The following is a 23,347-nucleotide window of genomic DNA, read 5'->3' on the forward strand; positions in this document are numbered from 1 at the left end:
TTGCTTATGGTATTCATATTTTACGTATTGCATTGCCTTCAGACCACAATGCTTTTACAATGCAATATTGCATATTGCATTTCAATGTTTGTCTATCTTCAGTATCTATAAGTCTATGATATTTATGTTATGATCAATAGATACCATTGGTAAAAAATAGATAGTACAAAATTAAATGTAAAATATAATATTTTTATAAATGGGATGTGACTTTATTTTTACGTTATAATAATTTCTCTGAGATTTATTTAAATTTATAGAAGTTGTTTACCCGTAGAGAAAACAGTTAAATGCGCAATTTAAACGCAAAATCGTAGTATACGTACTGCAAGCATGTAAATACAATTAAAAATTAAAAATTAACCTTAAATTTAAATTAAAAGTTAACCTTACTTTTACTGTTTAATGATTATAAGGTTTCTGTAAAATTGATTCTACTTTTTGTTTCTTGATTAATGTGAATGCATGAATATCGAGAGAAGTATTATGCTATCAACGTATCTCGATGTTGACGGGGCATTGTATTTATCAGTAAGGAAAAGCTTTTAAAAAAGAAAAATTATTAGGGAAGAAGGAATTGCAATTTTGTATTTAAAAGATTAAAACCTAAAAAATGAGTTCTCACCATGAATTAAATATATCAGTAGAACATCCAATTTCTGGTGACATAAATCATATTAACACACTTTCTAAGGATATTGGTGCTCTCTATCTCTCAGATGATTACTCAGATGTAACTTTAATTGTTGGTGGACAAAGATTTAATAGCCACAAAATCATTTTAGCTGCACGTAGCCAATATTTCAGAGCCCTTTTGTTTGGAGGTTTAAAAGAATCCACACAACATGAAATTGAGTTAAAAGATGCTAATTTGACTGGGTTTAAAGGCCTACTTGAGTACATCTATACAGGACGAATGTCTCTTACAGACCGACGTGAGGAGGTATTAATTGTCACTTATTTTCATTATCATTTTTAATCAACAAATTATTATTATTTTCAGGTTGTGTTGGATATTCTTGGATTAGCACATCTTTATGGATTTTCAGAATTGGAAGCTTCTATATCAGATTATCTTAGAGAAATATTAAATATAAAAAATGTCTGCCTCATATTTGGTGCAGCACTTCTTTATCGACTAGAATTTCTTACCAAGGTATTGATATCATATCTAAAAATACATTTGAAAATATTCATTGAAAATAATCTATTCTAGGTTTGTCATGAATACATGGATGAACATGCATGTGAAGTAATTCAACATGAAAGCTTTTTGCAATTAAGTGCTGATGCTTTGAATGAACTTGTCTCAAGAGATTCCTTTTATGCACCAGAGATTGATATCTTTTTAGCTGTACGAGCATGGGTAAATGCAAATCCTGATGCAGATGGCAAAACTGTTTTAGGTAAATATAAAAGCATTAAAAATAAAAAATCTGTTTTAAATATATTTTCAAAATAATTTTTATATAATACATTATTCAATTGATTAGACAAATTTTGTAGATAAGGTACGATTAAACTTAGTTTCAATCACGGATCTTTTAAATGTTGTTCGCCCAACTGGATTAATTTCTCCGGAAGCAATCTTAGATGCAATAGCTGCAAGAACGCAAACACGTGATTCAGATCTTAATTATCGTGGTCGGTTACTTATTGATGTAAATGTTGCTCATCCTATACATGGTGCTCAAGTCCTACAGGGTGAAATGCGTAGCTATCTTTTAGATGGTGATACAAATAATTATGATATGGAACGAGGGTAAATTGATAAATTCATTTTCCAAATTATTCATCTAGATAATACTGTTCTTTTATTAGGTATACCAGACACACTATTACTGAATCACGAGAACATGGTATTTTAGTCAAGTTAGGAACTCAATGCATCATCAACCATATAAAAATGTTGCTTTGGGATAAAGATATGCGTTCATATTCTTACTATTTAGAAGTGAGAAAAATAAATTAAGTACTAACTTTCATGTTTAATTCTTCATAGTATAACTATTTCTTACTGTTTTGTAGGTATCCATGGATCAAAAAAATTGGGTTCGAGTTATTGATTATACAGAATACTTTTGTCGTAGTTGGCAATACTTATACTTTGAACCGAGAATAGTTCTTTATATTCGTATTGTTGGGACAAATAATACCGTAAACAAAGTAAAATCATTATTAAAATTACATGGAATGTTTTTCTATTGTATAATTATAACTTTTATTTTTAAAGGTTTTTCATCTTGTAAGTTTTGAAGCATATTATACAAATCATACAGAAAAGTTCTATAATGGTTTTGTTATTCCAACACGAAATGTTGCTACTATGGATCAGAGTGCAACTGTTACAGAAGGTGTTTGTAGGTATGTAAGTTGTTGTGTATAAATGTATTTCATTCCTTCTTTATAATAAATTGTTTAAATATAGATCTCGGAATGCTCTCTTAAATGGTGATACTTCAAATTATGATTGGGATAGTGGTTACACGTGTCATCAAGTTGGATCTGGTTCTATTTTAGTACAACTTGGACAACCGTACATTATAGATTCTATGCGGTATATATTATTATATTACCTATAACAAATAAGAAAATATGAAATTTTCTAATCAATATTTATTTACATATAGATTATTACTTTGGGACTGCGATGATCGTTCGTATTCTTATTATATAGAGGTATCCGGTAATTCTTGGAGTTGGGTTCTAGTTGGTGATAAAACCAGAGAAGCTTGTCGTTCATGGCAAACAATACACTTTGAACCTGCTCGTCCTGTCGTTTTTATACGTATTGTTGGAACACACAATACAGCAAATGAGGTAATGATTGCATGTTCATTTCGAGTAGTGACGTTAGAGAGCAACGAAACTATTTGTAATTAAACACATTTTATACATATCCAAAAATTATCGAAAACATTTTGCTTTTTAGGTTTTTCACTGTGTCCATTTTGAATGCCCTGCTCAAACAAATGATAAAGTTGTAAGTAAATCATTGATGCACAAAGAAAAGCAATTAAAAACTCACGATTCTACGATTTGGTCAGTGTCACTACCCCCAGAAACAGCTACAGAAGCAGTTAATATTGATCAAGAAGAAATAAATTCTACAGATAGCAATATTTTTTAAGACATTAACCATTTGGGAACAAGTCATTATGCAAAATTTCATTGATAGTTCAAGAATTATGAACTAAGTACTTTCGTTTTTTTATTTGAACTTCCTATATATTAAAGGTTTAAGTGCTTGTATAGTATAGAGATATAAGTATCACATAATGATATATAATTGTAAAAATAATTGTAAAATAAATTTTTTAATTAAAATAAATTTTTAATTTAGTCAAATGAGTCTTAGTTCATTCCTATATGACTAAAGAAAAGAAAAAAACAGGAAATCGTTTGATAATACTTGTTAAAATTTATTTAAAGTATTTAATAATGTAATAAAAGTTTATTGATTAGAAATAGATCGAAAATAACCTAAACGGTATTTTAATAGTTACTAATTTGCAATAATATAATGATACATATACATATACATATACATATATATTTTCATAAAATTAATAGATAAAAGCAGAAAATTGATGGATATATACAAATATTAGAACTTATTTTTATGTAATTTTTAACTTATTTAAATATTTGAATTACATAATTAAAACATGTGTATATTCGATTAATATCATATTAAAATTTTGAAAATGTCCCTAGCAACTTCATCTTTGTTACTTGATTGTATAATTTTTATATAATATAATATAAATTGTAATAAGTTTACTATAAAGAAATATACAATCTCATAATTCTCAAAGTTGTCAATTTTTCAGATTTAATTTATGTTCATGTTTCAATTATAATATTTTCGTCAACATAAGATGTTTTCATTGATGCATTAACACATAACCAGATACATAGATATATGTACATGCACTACAATGTATAAACTGTACTAGAGTGTGTAAGTAAATACCATCTTAATGTGGTGATATTAATGCAGTGTATTTGTACCACTTAGGATAAGTAATATTAAAATAAATTGCAATTTGATAAAATTCATTTTGATAACAAACATTTTGTAATTGTATTATAAGGGAGATGTTAAATGAGGTGACCAACCTATTTACTTTGATTATAAGAACGACCACCTAGCGCAAATACGAATAACACAGGACAAATAAAAACAGCGGCAAAAGTAACAACATTGGTAAAACAACGATAATATAACGCGATTTAAAAGTTCTTTATAAGTATATGAATATCCTAGGCGTCATATCATGAAAGAAGGCATATAAAAGTATCGATGTTTAAATGTAAACTTGAAACATATTCAATCAAATATAAAATTCATTCATTGATTTTATTAATTATTAAACGTATAACATTAAATAGTGAACTTTTATTCATGAATAATTTTCATGTAATGAAAGTTTTGATATGATTATTCAATATAACGTGCCATATTTTGGAAATGGAATACAAGGAAATTATTATTATATCAAGAGAGATTCGAATAGATAAAGAAAAGAATCATTGCTATTTTGGCTATCATTTTCTCAACAAATGGCCATGGCTGAAAATTTGGAAAATGAAAAATATCCTTTACACAAATGCATATTTCAAGGGGACGTTAAAGCTTTAAGTTCATTAATCAGAACTTATAATATCGCTGAAAAAGATACACAAGGTTAACACAAACATTATAAATTTAATAATTTTGTTAACAATATATCTGTTGATAATTGATTTTACTTAAGTGTACATTATAAAACAATTCATTTTCTTTCAATAGGAAATACTCCTTTACATTTAGCTGTCATGTTAGGAAGAAAAGGTAAGATTATATATTTCAAATATACATTAATATACATAAATAATTATTTAATATACATTATTGATATATATGTAAAGTTTCAAATAAAATTTTAGAATCAATTCAATTATTACTTGCACATGGTGCACCTGTAAAAGTAAAAAACTTAGCTGGGTGGAGTCCACTTGCAGAGGCAATCAGTTATGGAGATAGACAAACCAGTTAGTAAAAATAATAGCAGGCTACTTATCAGAAAGAAATAATTTTAATATTAGTTATATATGTGTGTGTGTATGTGTATATATATATATATATATTACAGTATCATCACTGGTGAGAAAATTAAACCAACAAGCTAGAGAGCAAATGGAAGAAAGAAGGCCGAATTTACTTGCAACATTACGCCAAATGGGAGACTTCTATATGGAATTAAAATGGGATTTCCAAAGTTGGGGTATTTAATGTCATGTTTGCATTATAATTAAGTTGCAGATGTTTGCATGCAAATTCATATTTTTATGTACACTGAAGAAATAGGTTTCATATGTATATTACGATAAGAATACTTCACTTTTTGAATATGTTGTATATTTTTGCATATTCTTTGGAAAATTTGAATTTTCCATATATGTATAAACGTTCGCAATCAATTTATAATAATTGTAATAATCTACAAATATCTGTAATTTTTCAGTGCCACTTGTTTCTCGTGTACTTCCTTCTGACGTTTGTAAAATACATAAAAGGGGAGCATCTATCAGAATGGACACTACTTTAGTAGATTTCAATGATATGAGATGGGAAAGAGGTGACATATCATTTATTTTTAATGGTGATAAAAAGCCAAGCAAATCATTGGCAGTACTTGATAATCTGGCTAAACGTTATCAAACAGTGAGATATGAGGTCAAATTGCTTTTTATTAATTAATATCTGCAACTGAATATCTTTCATTATGAGTTGTAATAATGAATTTATTATCACTGATTCATTTTTTAGGAAACAGAATTGGAAATACAAGATGAAGTCGATATTCTTATGTCAAGTGATATCATGGCAGCACAAATGTCGACAAAAGGTATTACACTTTCAAAAGCTCAGACAGGCTGGATATTTCGTGAAGATAAAAGGGTAAGGCCAGCATTGTTGGTTTTGCCTATGATACTTCTCCTCCTTCTCCTGCTCTTTTCTTAAAATTTTTTTGAGATATATCTCAAATATTTAATAAAGGAGATGGTAGGGCCTTTCCACGCGGAATTTTACCAAATCGACGGAATGGTTTTGGAAAGTAAGAAACGACGAGAACATTTAAGCGAGGAAGACTTACAAAAAAATAAGGCTATTATGGAATCATTAACAAAAGGAAGTTCACAAGGATTTGCTAATGAGAAGGTAAACAAAGTAGCAGAATTTCCTTTCTCTACTTAAATATGCTAATTTATCAACTTTTAGCCTCAAGTTAGAAGAGCTTCTTTAAATCCACCACCAGAATCAAATATTACTTGGGAAGAATATATTATGGCTCCACCCGGTCAATCTCCACTTCTTGGAAGAAATCTTGTTTACAAGGAAAGCAGTAAATCATTTAAAGCAACAGTTGCTATGAGTCCAGATTTTCCATTGACTGTCGATATGTTACTCAATGTTTTGGAAGTAATAGCGCCATTCAAACATTTTAGTAAATTGCGAGAATTTGTTCTAATGAAATTACCACCTGGTTTCCCTGTAAAAATTGATATACCTATTTTACCTACGGTGACAGCAAAAATCACTTTTCAAGAATTTGCCTTTCGGAATGATATAGATCCCAAGTTATTTAAGATACCACCAGATTACCTTGAAGATCCTATGAGGTAAATTTAAAAACTTATTATAGTTTTCCTACGTAATCCATTTAATTAAGTAGTGTTTTTAAACTTAACTATTTCATTCTTTTCCAAAATATTTACTTATAAACTTTATAAATTTCATTAGATTTCCAGATTTATGACAGCTTCACGCGTTGGAGATAACTCAAGTCAATTATCATATTAAAAATGAAGCCTTTTTTTCTCCAAAAAAATATTTGAAGAGAATTATTTGGCTTTCAAACAAAAATTTTATCAAACATATTGCTGCCAGAATGGCCTCCTAAAAAGTTACAAAGTACTTTTTACAAAGAAATTGTTCTTTTGAATATGAAATATAGCAAATAGCAAGTATTTTTGTTGATAAAACTACATAATAAGTTTGAGGGTTGGTATACTTTATTTACAAAATTGTATACTAAATTTAATATATGGAAACAACTTAATAAACTTATGCACATTAAAACTAAGAGATACATTGTACACTATAAAGTGCATAAAAAATAACTCTTATCCATCTTGCTTTTTCTCAGCTCTAATTTTGAATTTTTCTTTTCCACGTTTAGTAATTAATACTTAAAAGAATATTTTGCAGTTTGCAATATTTATTTAAAGAGGCAATTTTTATCTTTTTGTTAGAGAGAGTATTATTAATTAGTAAAAACTATTGAAGAGGAGTATTATAAATAAATATTTTCTAAATATAAAGGCCAAATGGTGCATCCGATTTTACTGCATTATATTGACTTTATCATTTCCATAGTCTTTGAAAAATAGCAAAGCGGTTTATTAAGGTTACTTTAAATGCGACATCCTGCACATACCTAACATTTTGCTAGTAATCTAGCATTGTAATACATACTATATGATTCATGTGTGTGTTTAGTTCAAAAATTTTTAAATAAAGATTATAGCAAATCATAATGTTGTATACATTATTTTAGTTTTGAATTACTTTCATTAAAAATAATTGTTTCAAATCTAATTTGTAATATGTCACTAGATAACAGAAATTAGATTTAATTCCTGAAAGAAAAAGTGAATTTTCTATTATTACATATGCTAAATATACTAAACACGATATGACTGTGTTATATATATATTATATCAGAAAGAAACTGATTATATTATTTTATTTACTATATACTGTAATCCTAAATTCGTGGTGCATTTAAAGTCAGAAAGATTCTATAGCTCAAAGTAAGAAGGAAATTGAGAATATATATATTTTCGAGAAATCCAAGTTTGAAAACTTGGTAAATATACATATATATGAATTTATCCAATCCCAGATAGACAAGAGTAGATCATTTCGACAAAAAGTTACTCTAAGTATGAAAATTAGTTGAAGATATAGAATAAAATTTTGTCATTTAAGGCCTTGTTTTTGAGAAAACCGAATTTGAGTATTTGTCAATAAATGTGTACCAGACTGATTCTTAACCAAACATATTCAAATTCTGTTTTTTCAGGATAAGATCTTAAACGAAATAACTTCATTCTGCATTTTCAGTTTATTTTCGCATGTAGAATGATTCTTGCACTCTTGTCTATGTTGAGCTAGACTACTAGACAAATTTAAATATACTTAACAAGTTTTCAAATTCGATTTTCTCGAAAATGAAACGTTCAATGTAATTTTGTTATTCTTGGTTTTCGTTTTATTTTGTGCTATAAAATCTGTGATTTCAATTTCATAATGAATTTATAATCACAGTGTATATGTATAGATTATTGAATAATAAATTACAAAAATCGTAAGAGTACATATGTATGGTCCTAATACAATTATATGTATTTATTGGAAATCACCAAATAAATTTATTTATTCATGAATCTATTATTAAAAATTATTTTATTTTCACTCTGCCTTGAAATCTAATGTATTGATATGGATACTTTAAAAGATATATTGTAAATAAATCTAATAAAAGTAATTTTGATAGAAAGTAAATAAATATTTTCAATTCTATTATAAAGCCAAAGATTTGTGAGAAAAAGTCAGGGAAATACAAAATAATATTTAAATTAAGTTTATAACTTAGTATTATTTTAATCAAGCGAATTCAATGGATCTGATAAAATTGTATAGATAGTTATGTTTTACTCCATTCGGTTCAACTCGGTTCGATTCGGAATTACACTGCTTAACAGCAGATAGTGACTAATCGGTGTAGACAGGTGTAGACGAGTATTAGTTGGCGTCTTTTAGAAGACAAAAATATAGTTGTTTCGATAAAAATTTAAACTATTGATGAGTTTTAAATGACTTAAAGAATGCTGCGTCGTATGAAATTAATTTTGTGTTTCTGCGTTATTTTATGCGCATTAGACAATAAAGCTGATGACAATCAAGTTTCATTAACCAAACTTGGTACAAAAACGGGACCGACGTTAAAATTCTTCTATTGGTGAGTTTTATAAATTTAATTGTAAAAAAACAATAATTTTACTTTTTTTATTCAATATATTTTGACATATATAATTTTGATGATTTATTTATACGTTTATAATTTCATCAATAGGCTAATAATTTTTATCTTTTCTGCTTTCAGTTATTCATGTGGATATAGAAAAGTTTTTGAAGAATATGTCAATATCCTTCAGCAAAAGTATCCAGAATTACAAATTGATGGAGAAAATTATATTCCCTCTCATAATAAGATGCTCATTGCTAAATTATTGGTAATTATATTTTGTTTTCATAATACGTAATATCTGTTATTTATTAATATGCTATGTTTCCTATTTTTATTTAGAGTTTTGCAAAAATTTCACTGATAGTTTTAATAGTAAGTGGGCTTGATTTAGGACAACCACCAACATCACTGTGGCAATGGTGTCTAGATAATCGGTTTTATTCCTGTATAATGATATTTTTTATTTTTAATGCCATAGAAGGACATTTCATATCATCAGGAGCTTTTGAAATACATTTTAATGGTAAACAATGTTCCTATGAATTATAATAAATATAATTATACCGCATCTATAAATATGTATCTAAGTTATTCATTATGTTCTAGATGTTCCAGTGTGGTCTAAACTGGAAACTGGTAGAATACCACAACCATTAGAATTATTTCAAATAATAGATAATCATTTAAATATGCGATATGCAGATATAGATATAGAATAGATTAATTTTAATAAGAAATCCAACGTGGCATTTTTTTATTTGTACCAAATGTTAAGTAACTGTGGTTATGGAACTTTCATTGCTGCAACTCTATAATTGTTAAGAACAATTACCATCGTTCGCGTACCTTATATATGTATTTTCTTATATACCTTGCTATCTCAGTTTAGATGAGACAGTATATTTAAAACAGATAGAGTTTGCATGAGGAAAGCAGAAATAAAACCTTTTAATATTGCTCAAAACTATTTTTCATTCACCATCTTAATTTAGAAATTAGGGAAAGAAATACGCGATATTACTTAATTATAACGGGCATAAAAATAAATATTCAGTATCTTAAAGTACATATTAATTGAAAGATATTTAACCTTTTCGTCACGGTGGGTACTAGCCATCAATGCGCCTCTACGAGCGGGCCGCCGTGCTGCCGAATGCCACCGTACGAGCGTCTCGCGTCTTTTGTTCTCCCAACGTGTTCGTTTAAAATCTTAGAGAATTTCATTGAAACAACAGAGGACTTGAGGATGTATTGGATAAAGGGAATGTTGTTGAGACCTCGTTCTGTATTTTAAAAATAAATCCTGCAATAAATCTTCACTTTGAATTGTTTATTGAAAATTATGTAACAATGATAGAACATAATTTTGAATATTGAATATAATTTAGTAAAAATAAAATACTACTATTATATTATGTATATATATATATATTGTCGCCGTGGACGAGGATAGTGGATATTGGATATAGCTGGCACCCGTCGGGAAAGAGTTAAAATTTTTATTTAAAGATATACAAAATTCATTTACTCTCATTAATATTTTGAAACTATTATTTACTAATCGTTATTCTTGCTAACATTAATTCTATATTCTGTTATATCATAGACAGGATTTTTTAAACTTAAGATAATAGACTTTAATAATTGAATATAAAATATGTAGAAAATAAATAAATGTTCCCGTTTTCATAAATAATACTAAATTTTTAATTATGAAACTTATATTTTTGGAAAAAATTAATTTTTAAAATTATAGGAGTTGAAACTATAATAAAACAAATATATATGAATATAAATGTTATTTTTTTAATGATCACAATTTTTTATATATTGTATTACAGATTATATTATATTACAGAATATAACAATATATTATATATATTACAGAATATGTCGTTAATTTATTATCCTGTTATATTTATAACATTTTAAAAGAATGTAAACTTATTTTCTGCAGTGTATTTTCCGATATCTACTTTTGAATCACAATAAATAAAATTATTGATAATTATACGACATGGTAAATAATTTTATAATTATAATTATATAATTCAACAAATATCGTATAATTATTTATATCTATTATGTAGACATTATATCGGTAAATCAGTTTTTAGATTTTATATTTTTGAAAAAAGCTATTTCATTATAGAAATTAGAAAAGTTATTTTAAGGCATTTAAAATAATATAATTGACATATGTTTATAATAGATATACTATTATATATATAAAATAAAATATATCTTATAAAAGATATTTGAACTAACACGATATATAAATTTTAAGCAGTTTTCTCTCTTTTTCTATTGAAAATACCACCATTAAACATCCTTTTGTTTTATACGCACCAACCACATATGTTCGTGATGACGAGAAAATTATCTGCTTAAAATTCGATTGTATATACAATCATCATTCCATTCCAGAAACGTATAGCATTATATTCAAATTATTTCTTTCTTATTTGTAGTAAACATTTTAAATTGATTCAGTGCATAAGTATTATTGAAAATACTTAAATGTTGCGCCTTTTGGAAGAAAGAGAGAGAAACTATGATTTTAGAAAAGGATCATTGAAGATAGCATAATTCTCCTCCCTTTTTCCTCTTGCTAATAATTTATATAGTAGTTAGTTTTACAATTCGATCATGTACACTTAGACTTGTAAATTTAACGAGATCTCACGGCTACCAGCAAATTTAGTGTGCTTCTTAATCATGAAAGATTTTTTCTAAGGAAGCAAAAGGATCATAGCCAGATCTGACATACGCGTGCTTCATGATAGGAAACGATAGGTGTTCGACGGTCAGTCGAAGAAATCACAATTTAATTGTAGTTAGTGGTATCGTTGAAGAATTAGGGGTTACGAAATTAAATCAACTTATAATTTGTAACTTGGTTTCTGTATGGTGGTTCAAGTAGAAACTAAAAATCAGAAATATCGGAATTTGTCTATGTACCTTGCTATTTCGTACTTTTGCTATGTACACTTTCAATTTGACAAAGTCTACGTTTTTATAGTTTTTTTATTTTATTTTATAAAGCAAAAAATCAATTATAAATATTTTGCGTTAACCGCGCAACAAAAAGTGAAACGAAAATCGGAGCGGCAGTGTTTAAATGAGAGCTCAAATGCGGCATCTTCTTAGTTCTTGTGCTAAAAGACATAATTTACTACTATTGAAATATCGAATAGCAACAGCAGGAGAAAGCGCAATATACGTCTATTTTGTGCCAAGAATTATTTATTGATTTACTTAGTGAATTAGATTGTTGCACATCTTCAATGTACTTCGAGTCCTTGACAAGTGTCTCTAGACAGATGTATCAAGAAATAGTTGGTCTGGATGATCATGGATGTTGACTACACAGTAATTAGTTTGAAACGGTCTAGCAGTGCACCCATGATCAATAAGATCACTGCAACAATGTCTGTAACATCACCTTCCGCTTCTGCGCCAAGGTATTTTGTATTAAGCTAATCAATGTAATCTAAGTGCTAAATTTAACTATAATCAGTTAATCAAATTATACAATCGCAAAATAATAATTTAATTGCTTGCAGGGATGTCCCATCAAATTTTAACATATTTTCAAATTCACCTCGTACACGGCGCTTCAGCACTAGTGTAAGAATGAATCTTGTATATGTGCAATGTCCATGTTTATTATGTATTATTTTAAAATTACAAGAAAACGATTATTTAAAATTAAATATAAATGTAGTGATCATAATGTAATTAGCTTTATTAATAAGAAAATCATTTGCTGACTATAAATTTGTGATACTTTATATCACTGACTCTGTTTTTAATGATAAAATAATTGTTGTTTTAGAGTCCTGGAACTGTTCCTAGGCTAACACCACGTGTAAGTCAATTGAGACAAGAAGAATGCATTGATGTTGCTGGTCGTGAAGCAGCACATGAAAAAGAAATACACAGTGCCATGCAGATCTCTCAATCATGGGAAGACCTCACCATAGAAGCAGAAGGATTGTCCTTTAAAGACTCAGAATCAGCTTCATTGCAATTTAAGATAGAATCACAACCAATTGCTAAACGAATTCTTGATCCCTTGAGTATCAATTTATCTGTAAGTGGTTCAACTACATATTCTTCACCATCACCAACAAGAACTGGTTTTGGTCAAAGACATTGCTATTCGCCTGGTGTTCATGCAGCTACATGGAAAAACAATCTATCACCTAGCCCTACTAGAAAAGCTTTTGCTACAAGGTTATTTTTTGCCATATGTATTATATTTCTATATAATAAGGTATAGTTTATTAGTATGGTCTTATCAATTAACAATTTTGTATCTGAAGACGGAGCCTAAGTCCTATTGCAATACGACCGAGTTGTTTGGCATCAGTTAAGAGAAAATTTGAATTAGATGATTCTGGAATGGATCAGTTACAACCTCCTGCAAAACGTACTTCTGGTTTGCTAACTTCTGCTGCATCTAGGTAATTTTATTACTTAAAATAAAAAAAAATATTAGATTAATGCTACAAAGTTATTAGTATATGCAATGCTTTATCTTTCAACATAGGTTGGATGTGGCAATATCTAGTCTACATCCTGGAACTATTAGTTCAGTTGGAACTCCGGAGTCTTGTTCCAGTCTTGACTCTCTTGGTTGTTCTTTTCGACCTGTGCATAGTCCATCACCTGGTCCAGGTGCTCCTTCAATTGTTAATGACGATCCATCTTCATCTTCGTCGTTTTCGTCTTCGTCTTCATCTTCTTCGTCTTCCTCATCTTCTTCCATTACCTCTTCTTCTACCACTACTTCAGCGGAAAGGTTGAGTGTACAGATCAAAACTTTTAAAGAAATACAACACAAAGAAACTACACGAGAAAATAATGGATAAAGGGAAGCATTCAAAAACACTTTAAAAGAGAAACATGTATCATTGCGACGACAAACTTATTCTTGTAAGTAGTAAAAGATGATCATTAGAGCGATGAATTTTATGTATTAAATTTATCTATAGATCATTTTTTTACCTTTAATGCCTATCTACATTCTGGTCATATCTATTTATTAATTTTCGTATTGTGCAAACTGTTTAAATGTGTATTAGTTGCATCACAAATGATGCTTTCATTCTTGTTAAGATGCTTATTAATATTGTCAAATAAGGTTGAAGCAATGAGATGCATATACATACATGTAATATGAACGCAGTTCTAAGACCAAAGCGAATTATTTAGGAAAATGCGTGCTTCCTACCTTTAAGACTGAATTCTGCGTTTTCTAAATACATCGAATCTAAAAGTTCTCCTTTGCTTAGGAAGGGTACATATACATATGTGACGTTGGCTATTTTAATTTTATATGATAATTAAGCATACATAATTTCAGTTGTGACTTTTTTTGTCAGTGAACAATCCCGCCAATGTATCCTTTGCGCGATCCTTCTTCTCAAAATAAGTAGACAAATAAGCGTAAGTATGGTGTACATCGATTTATTAATTCGCGCATTAATAGTATTATTGATTCTATGAATCTCCAATCCTGTATAGTGTGTAAATAAACTATCTGTAGTATGTACTTTTATTCAATGTATACAATATTTCTGAAAATTAATAATGTACAAGACAAAACAGTACTTTTTGGACAAATAAAGAAAGATAAAATACTTCTCTGCTTTTCTCAAAATAATATAAAATTTATTAATTTATTTTAAAAATATACGAATAACAAATAAATATAATGAATGTTTCCTTAAAATTATTTATAATTATTCGTGAAAGATAGTTAAACAGAAAAATTTAAATATTATATCGAGGTTATTGTACATAAAAATAAAAATATTTTTTATTTATATTTATGATACTTCCTGAGAAGTGTTAAAACAGAAAATAAATATTTACATATATCGCATTTATATAGTCATAAATTTTTATTTCATATGTATGTATATTGTCACTGACACTATTGATCGCTTATTTAAAAATTCTGTAACACTGATCTAAAACATTAAAAAAAAGATTTCGGTTTCTAGTATATACTATTAGTTTTTGCGTTATGAAGCTATTTTACAATATTGCGTGTCTTATTTAAAAACAATAAATTAATAGCTTAAAATTCAATTTTGCTAATTGGTTATTTTTATAAATAAATAGCAAATGCAATTAAAAAATTGTAAGAATCCTGCGTATGATGCGTTATGAAATGTTATAAATATTTATACTCAATCTAAAATTAATTAAACAAATCACTTTGCAGTTACAGTATACACTGTTTTAAAGAATTACAGTTCAAGAAAAACGTATTTTAAAATTGTAATTTGCTGGTTACTGTTCTTATTACTGCCTTTTGTACATCAGAGGAAAATTATTTTGATTTGTACTTAATTTTTGCTCCTTTATTTACAGTTTTCATTCCCCTGAAATAGTCTTTAAATCTTCAAAGATCAAAATCCCATTATTATTTAAAATATAGCCTTCTAATCATTTATCCAATGATTCGTTTTCATTTACATGTTTAGTAAATGGGTAACATTGTAGATAGTATATTCAAATCTACTATACTAAATTTTCGTATATACATTTTTTAGTTTATTTACTGTTAATTTTTTTAGTTCTAAAATGAACAATAATTGTTGCAGATGATCAAATGTATATTATTATTAAATAAATAAATCGAATATATATTATACATATAATTTGAATTAATAAGTGATACTATGTTAAATAATATAAATTTTGAAATATTACAACATATTTAGACATAACTATTTATACATCATTTTTAACACTCTCATAACAAGATTATAGAAAGAACATTTTTTCAATTTTTCGTCCTATATGTTTTTTACATATTTGTTTCCCGTATGGTGTAACAAATTTTTGTTAAATATATACTGTTGTTACTCAAAACTTTAAAAAAATATATTTAAGAAGTGACAAATAAAATATCTGTAAAAAAGAAATTGATATATTTTTGATAAAAAATTTCTTATTCATATGAGATGAGTAGAAGTTATGAAAACAGTAGTACTAGTCCTTGGAGACATAATTTAAGGAAAAATTTGTATATAAAATTCTTGTAATAAAAATAATATTTTTCCACATTTTCAATTACTCAGAAAGTGGTAGTAAATATTCTGACAATTTATAAGTAAATAATTGAGAACATTGCACGTAAGTAATAAGACAAATGATCTTATTTACAAAGAAGTAAAGTAAGAAAATTTAATACATGTAATTACAGCTCTAACTTAATTATATTGAATCTAGTTAATCTTATAACAAAATTTTTTTTTGTTATTGGCTATTTGCTTCAAGATCCATATCTGACCATACAGCTTCAGTCTCACTTTCATCAGGTGCTTCATCATTGTCAGTATCCGGTAAACCATCACCAACATCATAGGTTGTATCTGTTTGTTCTTCACCCACAGTCATGTAATAAGCTGTATCCAGTTTATTTGAAGAGTTGTCTAGTCTGTGCATACCTTCCAAAGCTCTTCTATTGTTTGGATCTAGACTAATTTAGAACATTATGTTACTTTATATTTACTATATTATAAATTTTCAAACGGGAACACGTGTTAGACATTATACTATACATTATTTCTGATAAATTCAAATACATTTTATTAATATTTATATCTATTAATAACAAACGAATAAATTGAAAAAAACCTACTTTAAAGCAATTGCATAATGATCCAGAGCTTTCTCTTCATTGTGAACTCTTGCCCATAGATCTCCAAGCATCTGATGTAATTTACATGCTGTTTGTATTTCTACTTGTCTTTCAAGTAATGCAATTGCAGCTTCCAAATTCATTTCTTGTTCATATATTTCAGCTAATAGATATACAGCAGGTAGATAAACTTCATCTTGAAGTAATGCCTTTTCCAAAAGATTCTTTGCTTTTCCAACAGAAACTGGATCTTTCATGAGTACAGATGCATAAAGCTATACAATATTACTTTTAATTTATAATTAATATTCTTAAAATGTATATGCCTAGTTTAATACGCATTAAATTAAGTAAGGTATTGCTTATAATTTCAAATTGTATATACATATTAAAAAATAAACTATCACAATTAATTGATATAACTACCGTGAGAACTCTTGTAGTGTGTCCAAGTTGTTTACAAGATCCACTGGCGATATTGATAGCTTCCCGCAATCTATGCATTCCTACAAGACAATCTACCAAACCCTTATGTGGTTCATAACGATATGGTTTCAATTGTACTGCGTGCCTAAAGAAGAATAACGCATCTTGGTATTTCTTCTGTTCTATCAGAATGTTTCCTCGAAGAATTGTTGCTTCTATATCATTTGGATTTAAATTTAAGGCTTGTGCTGTAAATGTATTTGCTCTACCAAGCTTTCTAGTAGCATAAAGAGAATATGCCATGGCAACATATACTTCTCCACTGCACTCATTACTTGCTGTTATTATTGGAATCAGCCTTTCAAGTTCCTTAACACTATGTGTTTTATATAATACTGCAGCATAAACATCAACCCTATTCGCAAACAGAAATTCAAAAAGTATGTGTTTTATGCAATATAAGCCTATTAAATTAATTTAATTAATTATAAAATGTTACAAAATATAACTGTATAAGTTATAATTATGACAATATATACCCATAAAAATCTTATTACCCTTTCATAATATCTGGTTCTATAATTCTTGCTCTTCGTAAGCACAATAAAGCATTTTTATCATCTCCAGCATAATAATAGCATTCTCCCATTGTTGTCAATAAATTGAAGTTATCCCTTAATAGACTAACATTATCTAGAGACCTCAATGTTGATACTGCATGAGTATATTCTCTATTATGTATATGAGCATGAGCTTTGATCCATGTATTCAACCAGTCTAAATTTGACAAACTGGACGCACAACCTACAATTAGTGAATTTACTTCAATTCCCTTTACTCCAAGCGAAAGAAGACCTTCTGCAGCTTCTAAGGCTAATGGACATTCTCTTAAAACTTCCTTATATGTAGTAATTGCAGAACGTTCCATTCCTTGTTCATGAAACATTTTTGCAAGTGCCATGTTTACCTTAAAGATAAAAACTTATTTACACACATAATTAAGCATTAAAATTAAAATTTATTTAAATTACCTTTGGAGTTCTTTGTTTACCAGGAATGCTTTGCAGCACTTGAAGTGCTTCTTGAGGATTTTTTAATTTTATTAAACATAAATGGATTTGAAATTTTATATCAACGTCAGTTGGTAGATCTTTTTGTCCTTCTAAAGGCTTTGTAGCACCTTTAGATTTCAATAAACACTTACGAAATTGCAAAGATTTTTTATACAGTGCTTCAGCTCTTTTATATTTTCCTAAGTAAAAATGAGCATCTGCATAATAAACATAAATGTGAAACTTTCCATGTACTGGCAATAAATCTGAATTGTGCTCACTTAATGATAACACTAAATTTGCCTATAATATGGAGACAATTATATTAATTTATTAAGATACTTTATAAAGCACACACTAATTATTTGCATTTTTTACGAATAAGTGCAATTTTATTCAAAAATTTATTTTTTAATTTCAAGAAAAAGATATCTTCAATCATTTATTACATTTACTTACAAGCGAAATAACATTTGAATATAAGGATTGTTCGTAGAGGAGCTTTATTTGATCGTACAAAGTCGACATTTTCTCTAAAATATTCTTTAAATTACAAAGTAGCCGAAGATCTATCACCAAAGACACTTCTTAACCTACAAGAAATGGAATTGTGAAAAATAATACAATCAATACTATATTAAATGTAATATCATATTAAACTTAATGTAGATAAGTTATAAAATATGTAAAAAGTGTTTTTAAGTAAAGTCTTTATTCACAAATCCCCAATTTGACAATTGACATTTAAATACAAAATGTACAAGTACCGCCATTTCAAAATTGAGCGGAAATGACGACCTCTGACGTAAAGATTTTGAATTATTTGCCATGCAATTACCGATTTAAAACATAGGACATAATGAAATAAAAAAATTATAATGTTAAATAACATCTTTGTTATTTTTTTTACTGTAAAATTAAAAATGAAATAAATAAAATATAGTTCTTAAAAAAGATGTTGGATATTAATTGATATTAACAAAAATATCATATATTTTTATGGTGGTTCTAAATAAGAAAATATTTGGAAAAGGAATAATATATTTCCCATTTTTATCGCAAAATATATATATTTTCGACTTTTCTCCTACAAATATACATATGATTGAACAATTAATAATTCTTTCCGTAATTAATATATGAATATGTCTAAATTATTGAAATAAAAACAATTTGCTATATAATATATCATATTAATATTAATATTTTTATTAACAATAATAATTAATAACTCTACATAATTAATTAATACTATTTCAAAGGTTATTAAACATTTAGTTTGAAATGAATTGAACCAAGCGAACTGTCTCCTAGGAACAGAAATGAAAGTTGATGTAAGTGCACGATGCGTTAAATGTATTCCTCCGCACCGCCATGGTGGGGATAAGATGGTTTGTCTCGTGACCTCGCGCGCTTGGACAAAAAAGTAGAAAAGGAGCTTCAAATCATAGCGGCTGATGATACCTTCGGAAGTCTTTCATACGATAAGTTTTACAAAATCGAAGTTAAAATATCTATCAAACTAATAGTTTTCCAACATAAGTAGGCTAATAATTTTTTATAGAAAATCTCGAGCTTCATCAATTAATGTAAATATATAAAAATGTATTATTTCATTTAAAAAATAAAATTTATCTTCACATGACCTTTACGCGACTACCTACTGAAAAGCTAATAACATCAGAATATGCTCCCCTTGATGTCATTCAACTTTTGTCTTAAATATTTTTGGATATAATTAACAGTATCGAAAATATCCCAGCTTAGACTCACAGGTGACCACTCTGTATATGCTGAATAGTTAAAGATGAACAAATTTCCATTCCTATTCTACTATATTAAAAAAATATTGCATTTTATTAAAGATGTTTTTTTATTCAAAAGTATTCAAACATGTTAAATTCATGAAAACCTTAAATAAAGCAGACATAATAAGTACATACATATATGGGCTTGTAATACATATCATTACAGCATTTCTATCACTGCTGTTACTGACAATTGCCTTAATCTATCTGTTAGATAGATTTCATGTAGTAAAAATATTTAATGGGTAAATAATAATCTTAATGAAATACGAATTTATTTATGAATTCAATTCTTTCATATATATATATGTTTTACTTTTTACTATTGATATATAACTTTATATATATTCATACATATATTATTTTTTAAATAAAAGATCTTTATACATGAATAATTTAAAATAATTTACAACTTTTAGAAAATACTAATCATTTTGTTTTTATAACAATGGTAAAATAACAAAACAAAACAGTACAAGTTTTGGCAAGTAATACATAAGATCAGCAGAATTTGATTTTATATTGAAATGTCTTGCGCACATACAAGCTTATAGTTTTCTGAATTGAAATGTATTTATTATATGCTTCACAATGCTTTTAATTTTGTTATATATTACGCTTATAAACTAAAATCACGTTTATCCTTAAGGTAAAATGAAAATTTGTAAAGCTATTAACCAGAGGCGTTTAACATAAAATTTTGTGTATAATCATATTCGATTGTAGGAATTACAGATTGCACAAATTTGAGAAATATTATAAGATACATATGTACTCCAAGTTCACGACCACCTTCCATTACAGTTTCAATAATCTTCTTCATTACTTCAGCATGTCTGCATAATTTTATTTTAGTAAGAATCTTATGCTAATAGAAATAATAATTTGAATAATCGTTAATTTATTTAATTGAAATTAATTACCTGCAAGGATGAACTGAAGCCATTAGCGGTCCAGGGATATGAGGATGTACCTCCATTGTAACAGTCTTTTTGGCATGATCCTGACTAACGTCCTCATACATTTCTTCTACTGTTAAAGGCTTACGATTCTTTTATAAAAATGATTATATTAGGAACTAAAATCTTTTTATATTCTACATATAATTTTTTTACAATATAAATAAAATACATAAATATACTCTTGGTAAATAGACTACAAACCTCATCATATCCTGAAAGCCATAATCGAGGAGTTTGATAATATTTATCATATGTAATATATAAGTCATATGTACGTGTATGAATAATTTCTCCTTCAGAAAATGATTCCCATTTCTCATTAGCTGGTTTCTTTGTAATTTTTGCTGCATACTATTTAATTTAAATTTTATTAAATTGTGATAGTTTCAAGTCTTAAAAATTAAACATTGTTAAAATGTAATAGAACAATTTAACTAATATAAATATTCATTAATTATAACATAAGAACTATCTAAAATTAAAATACCTTATCCTGTTCATCTAACATTCCACTGACTTCAAAAGCTTCCATATCTGCAGCATCTCCATCATCATCATCATCATCATCATCATCATCCTCATTATTATCTCCATTATTTTCCTCTGTACCAATTGACTGGGAAAGTTGTGTTTCATCTAATGTCATTTCGGTTACTCTTTCTTCAATTCCACCAAGGCTCGAATCATAATGATGTGTGTCAACCCAACCACCTTCTGGATCGTCTTCTTCTATAATACACTCTTGTTCTTTGCTGTATTCAATCTACAATATGATCTAATATTAGAAAGTTATAATACATCAATTTGTAAGTATTAATTAAAATCTTTTTCTTATATTCAGTAAATGATATAATATCTTAAGAGATACTCAAAGGTTACAATGTTAACATATCTGCATGTGGTTAGATTTTAGCTAGTGAAAATTAATAATCATCAAATTCTTATTATTTCTAATAAATACTATATAAATATCTAAATATTATATACATACTATACAAATTTAAAATAGCTAATATATAAGTGTGAAATTATTGGTTTTAAGAAAATTTGTCTTGAAGAAATTAATAACTCTTTTGTTTATAACTTATAAATGAAAGATATATTAATTATGTTATATTTCTTCGAAGACAATAATACCTGTTTACATCTGCGAGTACAAGGAACATTACGTGTCAATAAAAATTGTTTGGTTTTAGGAAGATAAGATTTTACTCTATCTTCATCACCAGTAGCCCACTGCCATGTTGGACAATGATGTACCAAATGATCACCTGCTGCCACAAACTCCTCCGGTGTTAATACTCCAGTTTCTCGAAATTTACTTTCCTTTAATAATATAAGTTATTTAATACAAACAAAAATTATTATAATTATATAATATATAATATATTTTATAATAACAGAAATAACAAAAAGGTTACAAGAAACATAATTGACAAAAATAAAGAATTGTATAATAAAAAATAAATATTATAAATGTAATAAAAATTTGGTAAATTAATTGAAATTATTATTAAGAGGATAGGAACTGGATACAAGTATTTAAAGCAATAATAAATAAATAAAATCAGGACACAATAATATATATTAAAAGCTATATATAAAGTTGTGTTGAGAGTACTATAAAAACAAAGGTCTATACACAACAAAGATATTTTAAAGAATTCATTTTATTTTAATCTGATACTTCTTTTGTTACATTGAAAATTTATATGTTATAAAGTATAATTTTATAATTATTGTATTGACAATATCATAAATAAACATAATTGTTTTCTTTCTCTACATTTTTATATTGAAAATAACAATCTTATAGATATTCATGTCACAATTTTATAATTATAATAAAAGAATAAATTAGATATATTTTAGGAGCTTATTTAAAAATCAATCACTTTTACGTTTTATTATGAAAAACACATAATAAACTCATTACATTATATCATAAACATATAGCAACATAACGTAAACAAATGATTAAATAGTATATAATAATGACATATCCATTAAACAAAACTTTTATGTAATATATTTTTTACTTATTACTTTTTTAAGATATCTGTTTTGAAGATATCATATTTATATACAGGCATACCTTTAACACAGGGGTTAAGTATTCGGCAACACCAAGCGCAGTACCTTTTACAGAATTAATAACACTCTGCATCGCTATTTCGTGGAACAAGAAATTCAGATTTCAAAAAGAATAATTGTTTAAAGCAAACATTCGTATGATATCAACAGTTTCCAACGTATTATCGATTAGGGCAAACATAAGAGTCATATATGCGGTACCAAAAATCTCCACTTTCCATTAAGTTCCCCTACTTACTATCTTATGCTATTTCCCCAC

General features: G+C 27.3%; 6 protein-coding genes across 9 annotated transcripts; 4 read left to right on the top strand and 2 right to left on the bottom strand.

Annotated features, from left to right (window-relative positions):
• Positions 1 to 145: 145 nt before the first annotated feature.
• Positions 146 to 3,348, top strand: LOC122570592 (BTB/POZ domain-containing protein 9). 2 transcript variants are annotated; one of them, XM_043733105.1, is made up of 11 exons: positions 146 to 943; positions 1,004 to 1,156; positions 1,217 to 1,406; positions 1,507 to 1,762; positions 1,822 to 1,954; positions 2,029 to 2,166; positions 2,234 to 2,364; positions 2,429 to 2,557; positions 2,631 to 2,820; positions 2,933 to 2,983; positions 3,048 to 3,348. In XM_043733105.1, exons 1-11 carry the CDS (start codon positions 614 to 616, stop codon positions 3,102 to 3,104), a joined length of 1,758 nt encoding a protein of 585 aa, XP_043589040.1. In that variant the 5' UTR covers positions 146 to 613; the 3' UTR covers positions 3,105 to 3,348. The 2 variants fall into 2 exon arrangements, with proteins under 2 accessions (XP_043589040.1, XP_043589030.1); XM_043733095.1 differs by having other exon boundaries at positions 148 to 943; positions 2,933 to 3,348.
• A 595-nt stretch (positions 3,349 to 3,943) lies between these two features.
• On the top strand, positions 3,944 to 7,584 carry LOC122570554 (ankyrin repeat domain-containing protein 13C). Its single transcript, XM_043733048.1, has 9 exons — positions 3,944 to 4,690; positions 4,796 to 4,837; positions 4,933 to 5,037; positions 5,139 to 5,270; positions 5,511 to 5,722; positions 5,816 to 5,947; positions 6,047 to 6,208; positions 6,269 to 6,669; positions 6,791 to 7,584. The coding sequence occupies exons 1-9, from the start codon at positions 4,567 to 4,569 to the stop codon at positions 6,804 to 6,806; spliced, it is 1,326 nt and encodes a 441-aa protein (XP_043588983.1). The 5' UTR covers positions 3,944 to 4,566; the 3' UTR covers positions 6,807 to 7,584.
• A 1,206-nt stretch (positions 7,585 to 8,790) lies between these two features.
• Positions 8,791 to 10,402, top strand: LOC122570787 (thioredoxin reductase-like selenoprotein T homolog CG3887). Its single transcript, XM_043733633.1, has 4 exons — positions 8,791 to 9,074; positions 9,219 to 9,348; positions 9,423 to 9,606; positions 9,690 to 10,402. The coding sequence occupies exons 1-4, from the start codon at positions 8,941 to 8,943 to the stop codon at positions 9,800 to 9,802; spliced, it is 561 nt and encodes a 186-aa protein (XP_043589568.1). The 5' UTR covers positions 8,791 to 8,940; the 3' UTR covers positions 9,803 to 10,402.
• A 1,089-nt stretch (positions 10,403 to 11,491) lies between these two features.
• On the top strand, positions 11,492 to 14,733 carry LOC122570744 (PPP2R1A-PPP2R2A-interacting phosphatase regulator 1). Its single transcript, XM_043733534.1, has 5 exons — positions 11,492 to 12,547; positions 12,650 to 12,713; positions 12,922 to 13,322; positions 13,412 to 13,552; positions 13,639 to 14,733. The coding sequence occupies exons 1-5, from the start codon at positions 12,432 to 12,434 to the stop codon at positions 13,958 to 13,960; spliced, it is 1,044 nt and encodes a 347-aa protein (XP_043589469.1). The 5' UTR covers positions 11,492 to 12,431; the 3' UTR covers positions 13,961 to 14,733.
• Positions 14,734 to 16,260: 1,527 nt separating this feature from the next.
• LOC122570572 (anaphase-promoting complex subunit 7) lies at positions 16,261 to 19,003 on the bottom strand. Of its 3 annotated transcripts, XM_043733075.1 has the most exons (7): positions 18,889 to 19,003; positions 18,684 to 18,817; positions 18,204 to 18,527; positions 17,730 to 18,139; positions 17,173 to 17,587; positions 16,747 to 17,021; positions 16,261 to 16,584 (listed from the first exon to the last, which is right to left on the bottom strand). In XM_043733075.1, exons 2-7 carry the CDS (start codon positions 18,750 to 18,752, stop codon positions 16,362 to 16,364), a joined length of 1,716 nt encoding a protein of 571 aa, XP_043589010.1. In that variant the 5' UTR covers positions 18,753 to 18,817; positions 18,889 to 19,003; the 3' UTR covers positions 16,261 to 16,361. The 3 variants fall into 3 exon arrangements, with proteins under 3 accessions (XP_043589010.1, XP_043589002.1, XP_043589019.1); XM_043733067.1 differs by having other exon boundaries at positions 18,684 to 19,001; XM_043733084.1 differs by having other exon boundaries at positions 16,422 to 16,579; positions 18,684 to 19,001.
• A 1,075-nt stretch (positions 19,004 to 20,078) lies between these two features.
• Positions 20,079 to 23,333, bottom strand: LOC122577637 (ubiquitin-like-conjugating enzyme ATG3). The gene is made up of 6 exons (XM_043749064.1): positions 23,090 to 23,333; positions 22,132 to 22,320; positions 21,482 to 21,757; positions 21,196 to 21,345; positions 20,956 to 21,083; positions 20,079 to 20,868 (listed from the first exon to the last, which is right to left on the bottom strand). The coding sequence occupies exons 1-6, from the start codon at positions 23,159 to 23,161 to the stop codon at positions 20,706 to 20,708; spliced, it is 978 nt and encodes a 325-aa protein (XP_043604999.1). The 5' UTR covers positions 23,162 to 23,333; the 3' UTR covers positions 20,079 to 20,705.
• Between the last annotated feature and the right edge of the window lie 14 nt (positions 23,334 to 23,347).

This window comes from Bombus pyrosoma, linkage group LG1 (genome assembly GCF_014825855.1).
Source record: "Bombus pyrosoma isolate SC7728 linkage group LG1, ASM1482585v1, whole genome shotgun sequence".
NCBI classification, from domain to species: Eukaryota; Metazoa; Arthropoda; class Insecta; order Hymenoptera; family Apidae; genus Bombus; species Bombus pyrosoma.

Coding starts and splice junctions, on each gene's coding strand:
- LOC122570572 (XM_043733075.1), bottom strand. CDS start 18,752: ATGTCGACTTTGTACGATCAAATAAAGCTCCTCTACGAACAATCCTTA. Junction 17,588..17,729: donor GAACCAGATATTATGAAAGG/GTAATAAGATTT, acceptor GTTTGCGAATAG/GGTTGATGTTTATGCTGCAG. Junction 16,585..16,746: donor CATTATGCAATTGCTTTAAA/GTAGGTTTTTTT, acceptor GTTCTAAATTAG/TCTAGATCCAAACAATAGAA.
- LOC122570787 (XM_043733633.1), top strand. CDS start 8,941: ATGCTGCGTCGTATGAAATTAATTTTGTGTTTCTGCGTTATTTTATGC. Junction 9,075..9,218: donor ACGTTAAAATTCTTCTATTG/GTGAGTTTTATA, acceptor TTCTGCTTTCAG/TTATTCATGTGGATATAGAA. Junction 9,607..9,689: donor TTTTGAAATACATTTTAATG/GTAAACAATGTT, acceptor ATTATGTTCTAG/ATGTTCCAGTGTGGTCTAAA.
- LOC122577637 (XM_043749064.1), bottom strand. CDS start 23,161: ATGCAGAGTGTTATTAATTCTGTAAAAGGTACTGCGCTTGGTGTTGCC. Junction 22,321..23,089: donor ACTTAACCCCTGTGTTAAAG/GTATGCCTGTAT, acceptor ATATTATTAAAG/GAAAGTAAATTTCGAGAAAC. Junction 21,084..21,195: donor GGCTTTCAGGATATGATGAG/GTTTGTAGTCTA, acceptor TTTTTATAAAAG/AATCGTAAGCCTTTAACAGT.
- LOC122570592 (XM_043733095.1), top strand. CDS start 614: ATGAGTTCTCACCATGAATTAAATATATCAGTAGAACATCCAATTTCT. Junction 944..1,003: donor TTACAGACCGACGTGAGGAG/GTATTAATTGTC, acceptor TATTATTTTCAG/GTTGTGTTGGATATTCTTGG. Junction 1,407..1,506: donor AGATGGCAAAACTGTTTTAG/GTAAATATAAAA, acceptor CAAATTTTGTAG/ATAAGGTACGATTAAACTTA.
- LOC122570744 (XM_043733534.1), top strand. CDS start 12,432: ATGATCATGGATGTTGACTACACAGTAATTAGTTTGAAACGGTCTAGC. Junction 12,714..12,921: donor CACGGCGCTTCAGCACTAGT/GTAAGAATGAAT, acceptor TTGTTGTTTTAG/AGTCCTGGAACTGTTCCTAG. Junction 13,553..13,638: donor CTAACTTCTGCTGCATCTAG/GTAATTTTATTA, acceptor CTTTCAACATAG/GTTGGATGTGGCAATATCTA.
- LOC122570554 (XM_043733048.1), top strand. CDS start 4,567: ATGGCCATGGCTGAAAATTTGGAAAATGAAAAATATCCTTTACACAAA. Junction 5,271..5,510: donor ATGGGATTTCCAAAGTTGGG/GTATTTAATGTC, acceptor GTAATTTTTCAG/TGCCACTTGTTTCTCGTGTA. Junction 5,723..5,815: donor ATCAAACAGTGAGATATGAG/GTCAAATTGCTT, acceptor TTCATTTTTTAG/GAAACAGAATTGGAAATACA.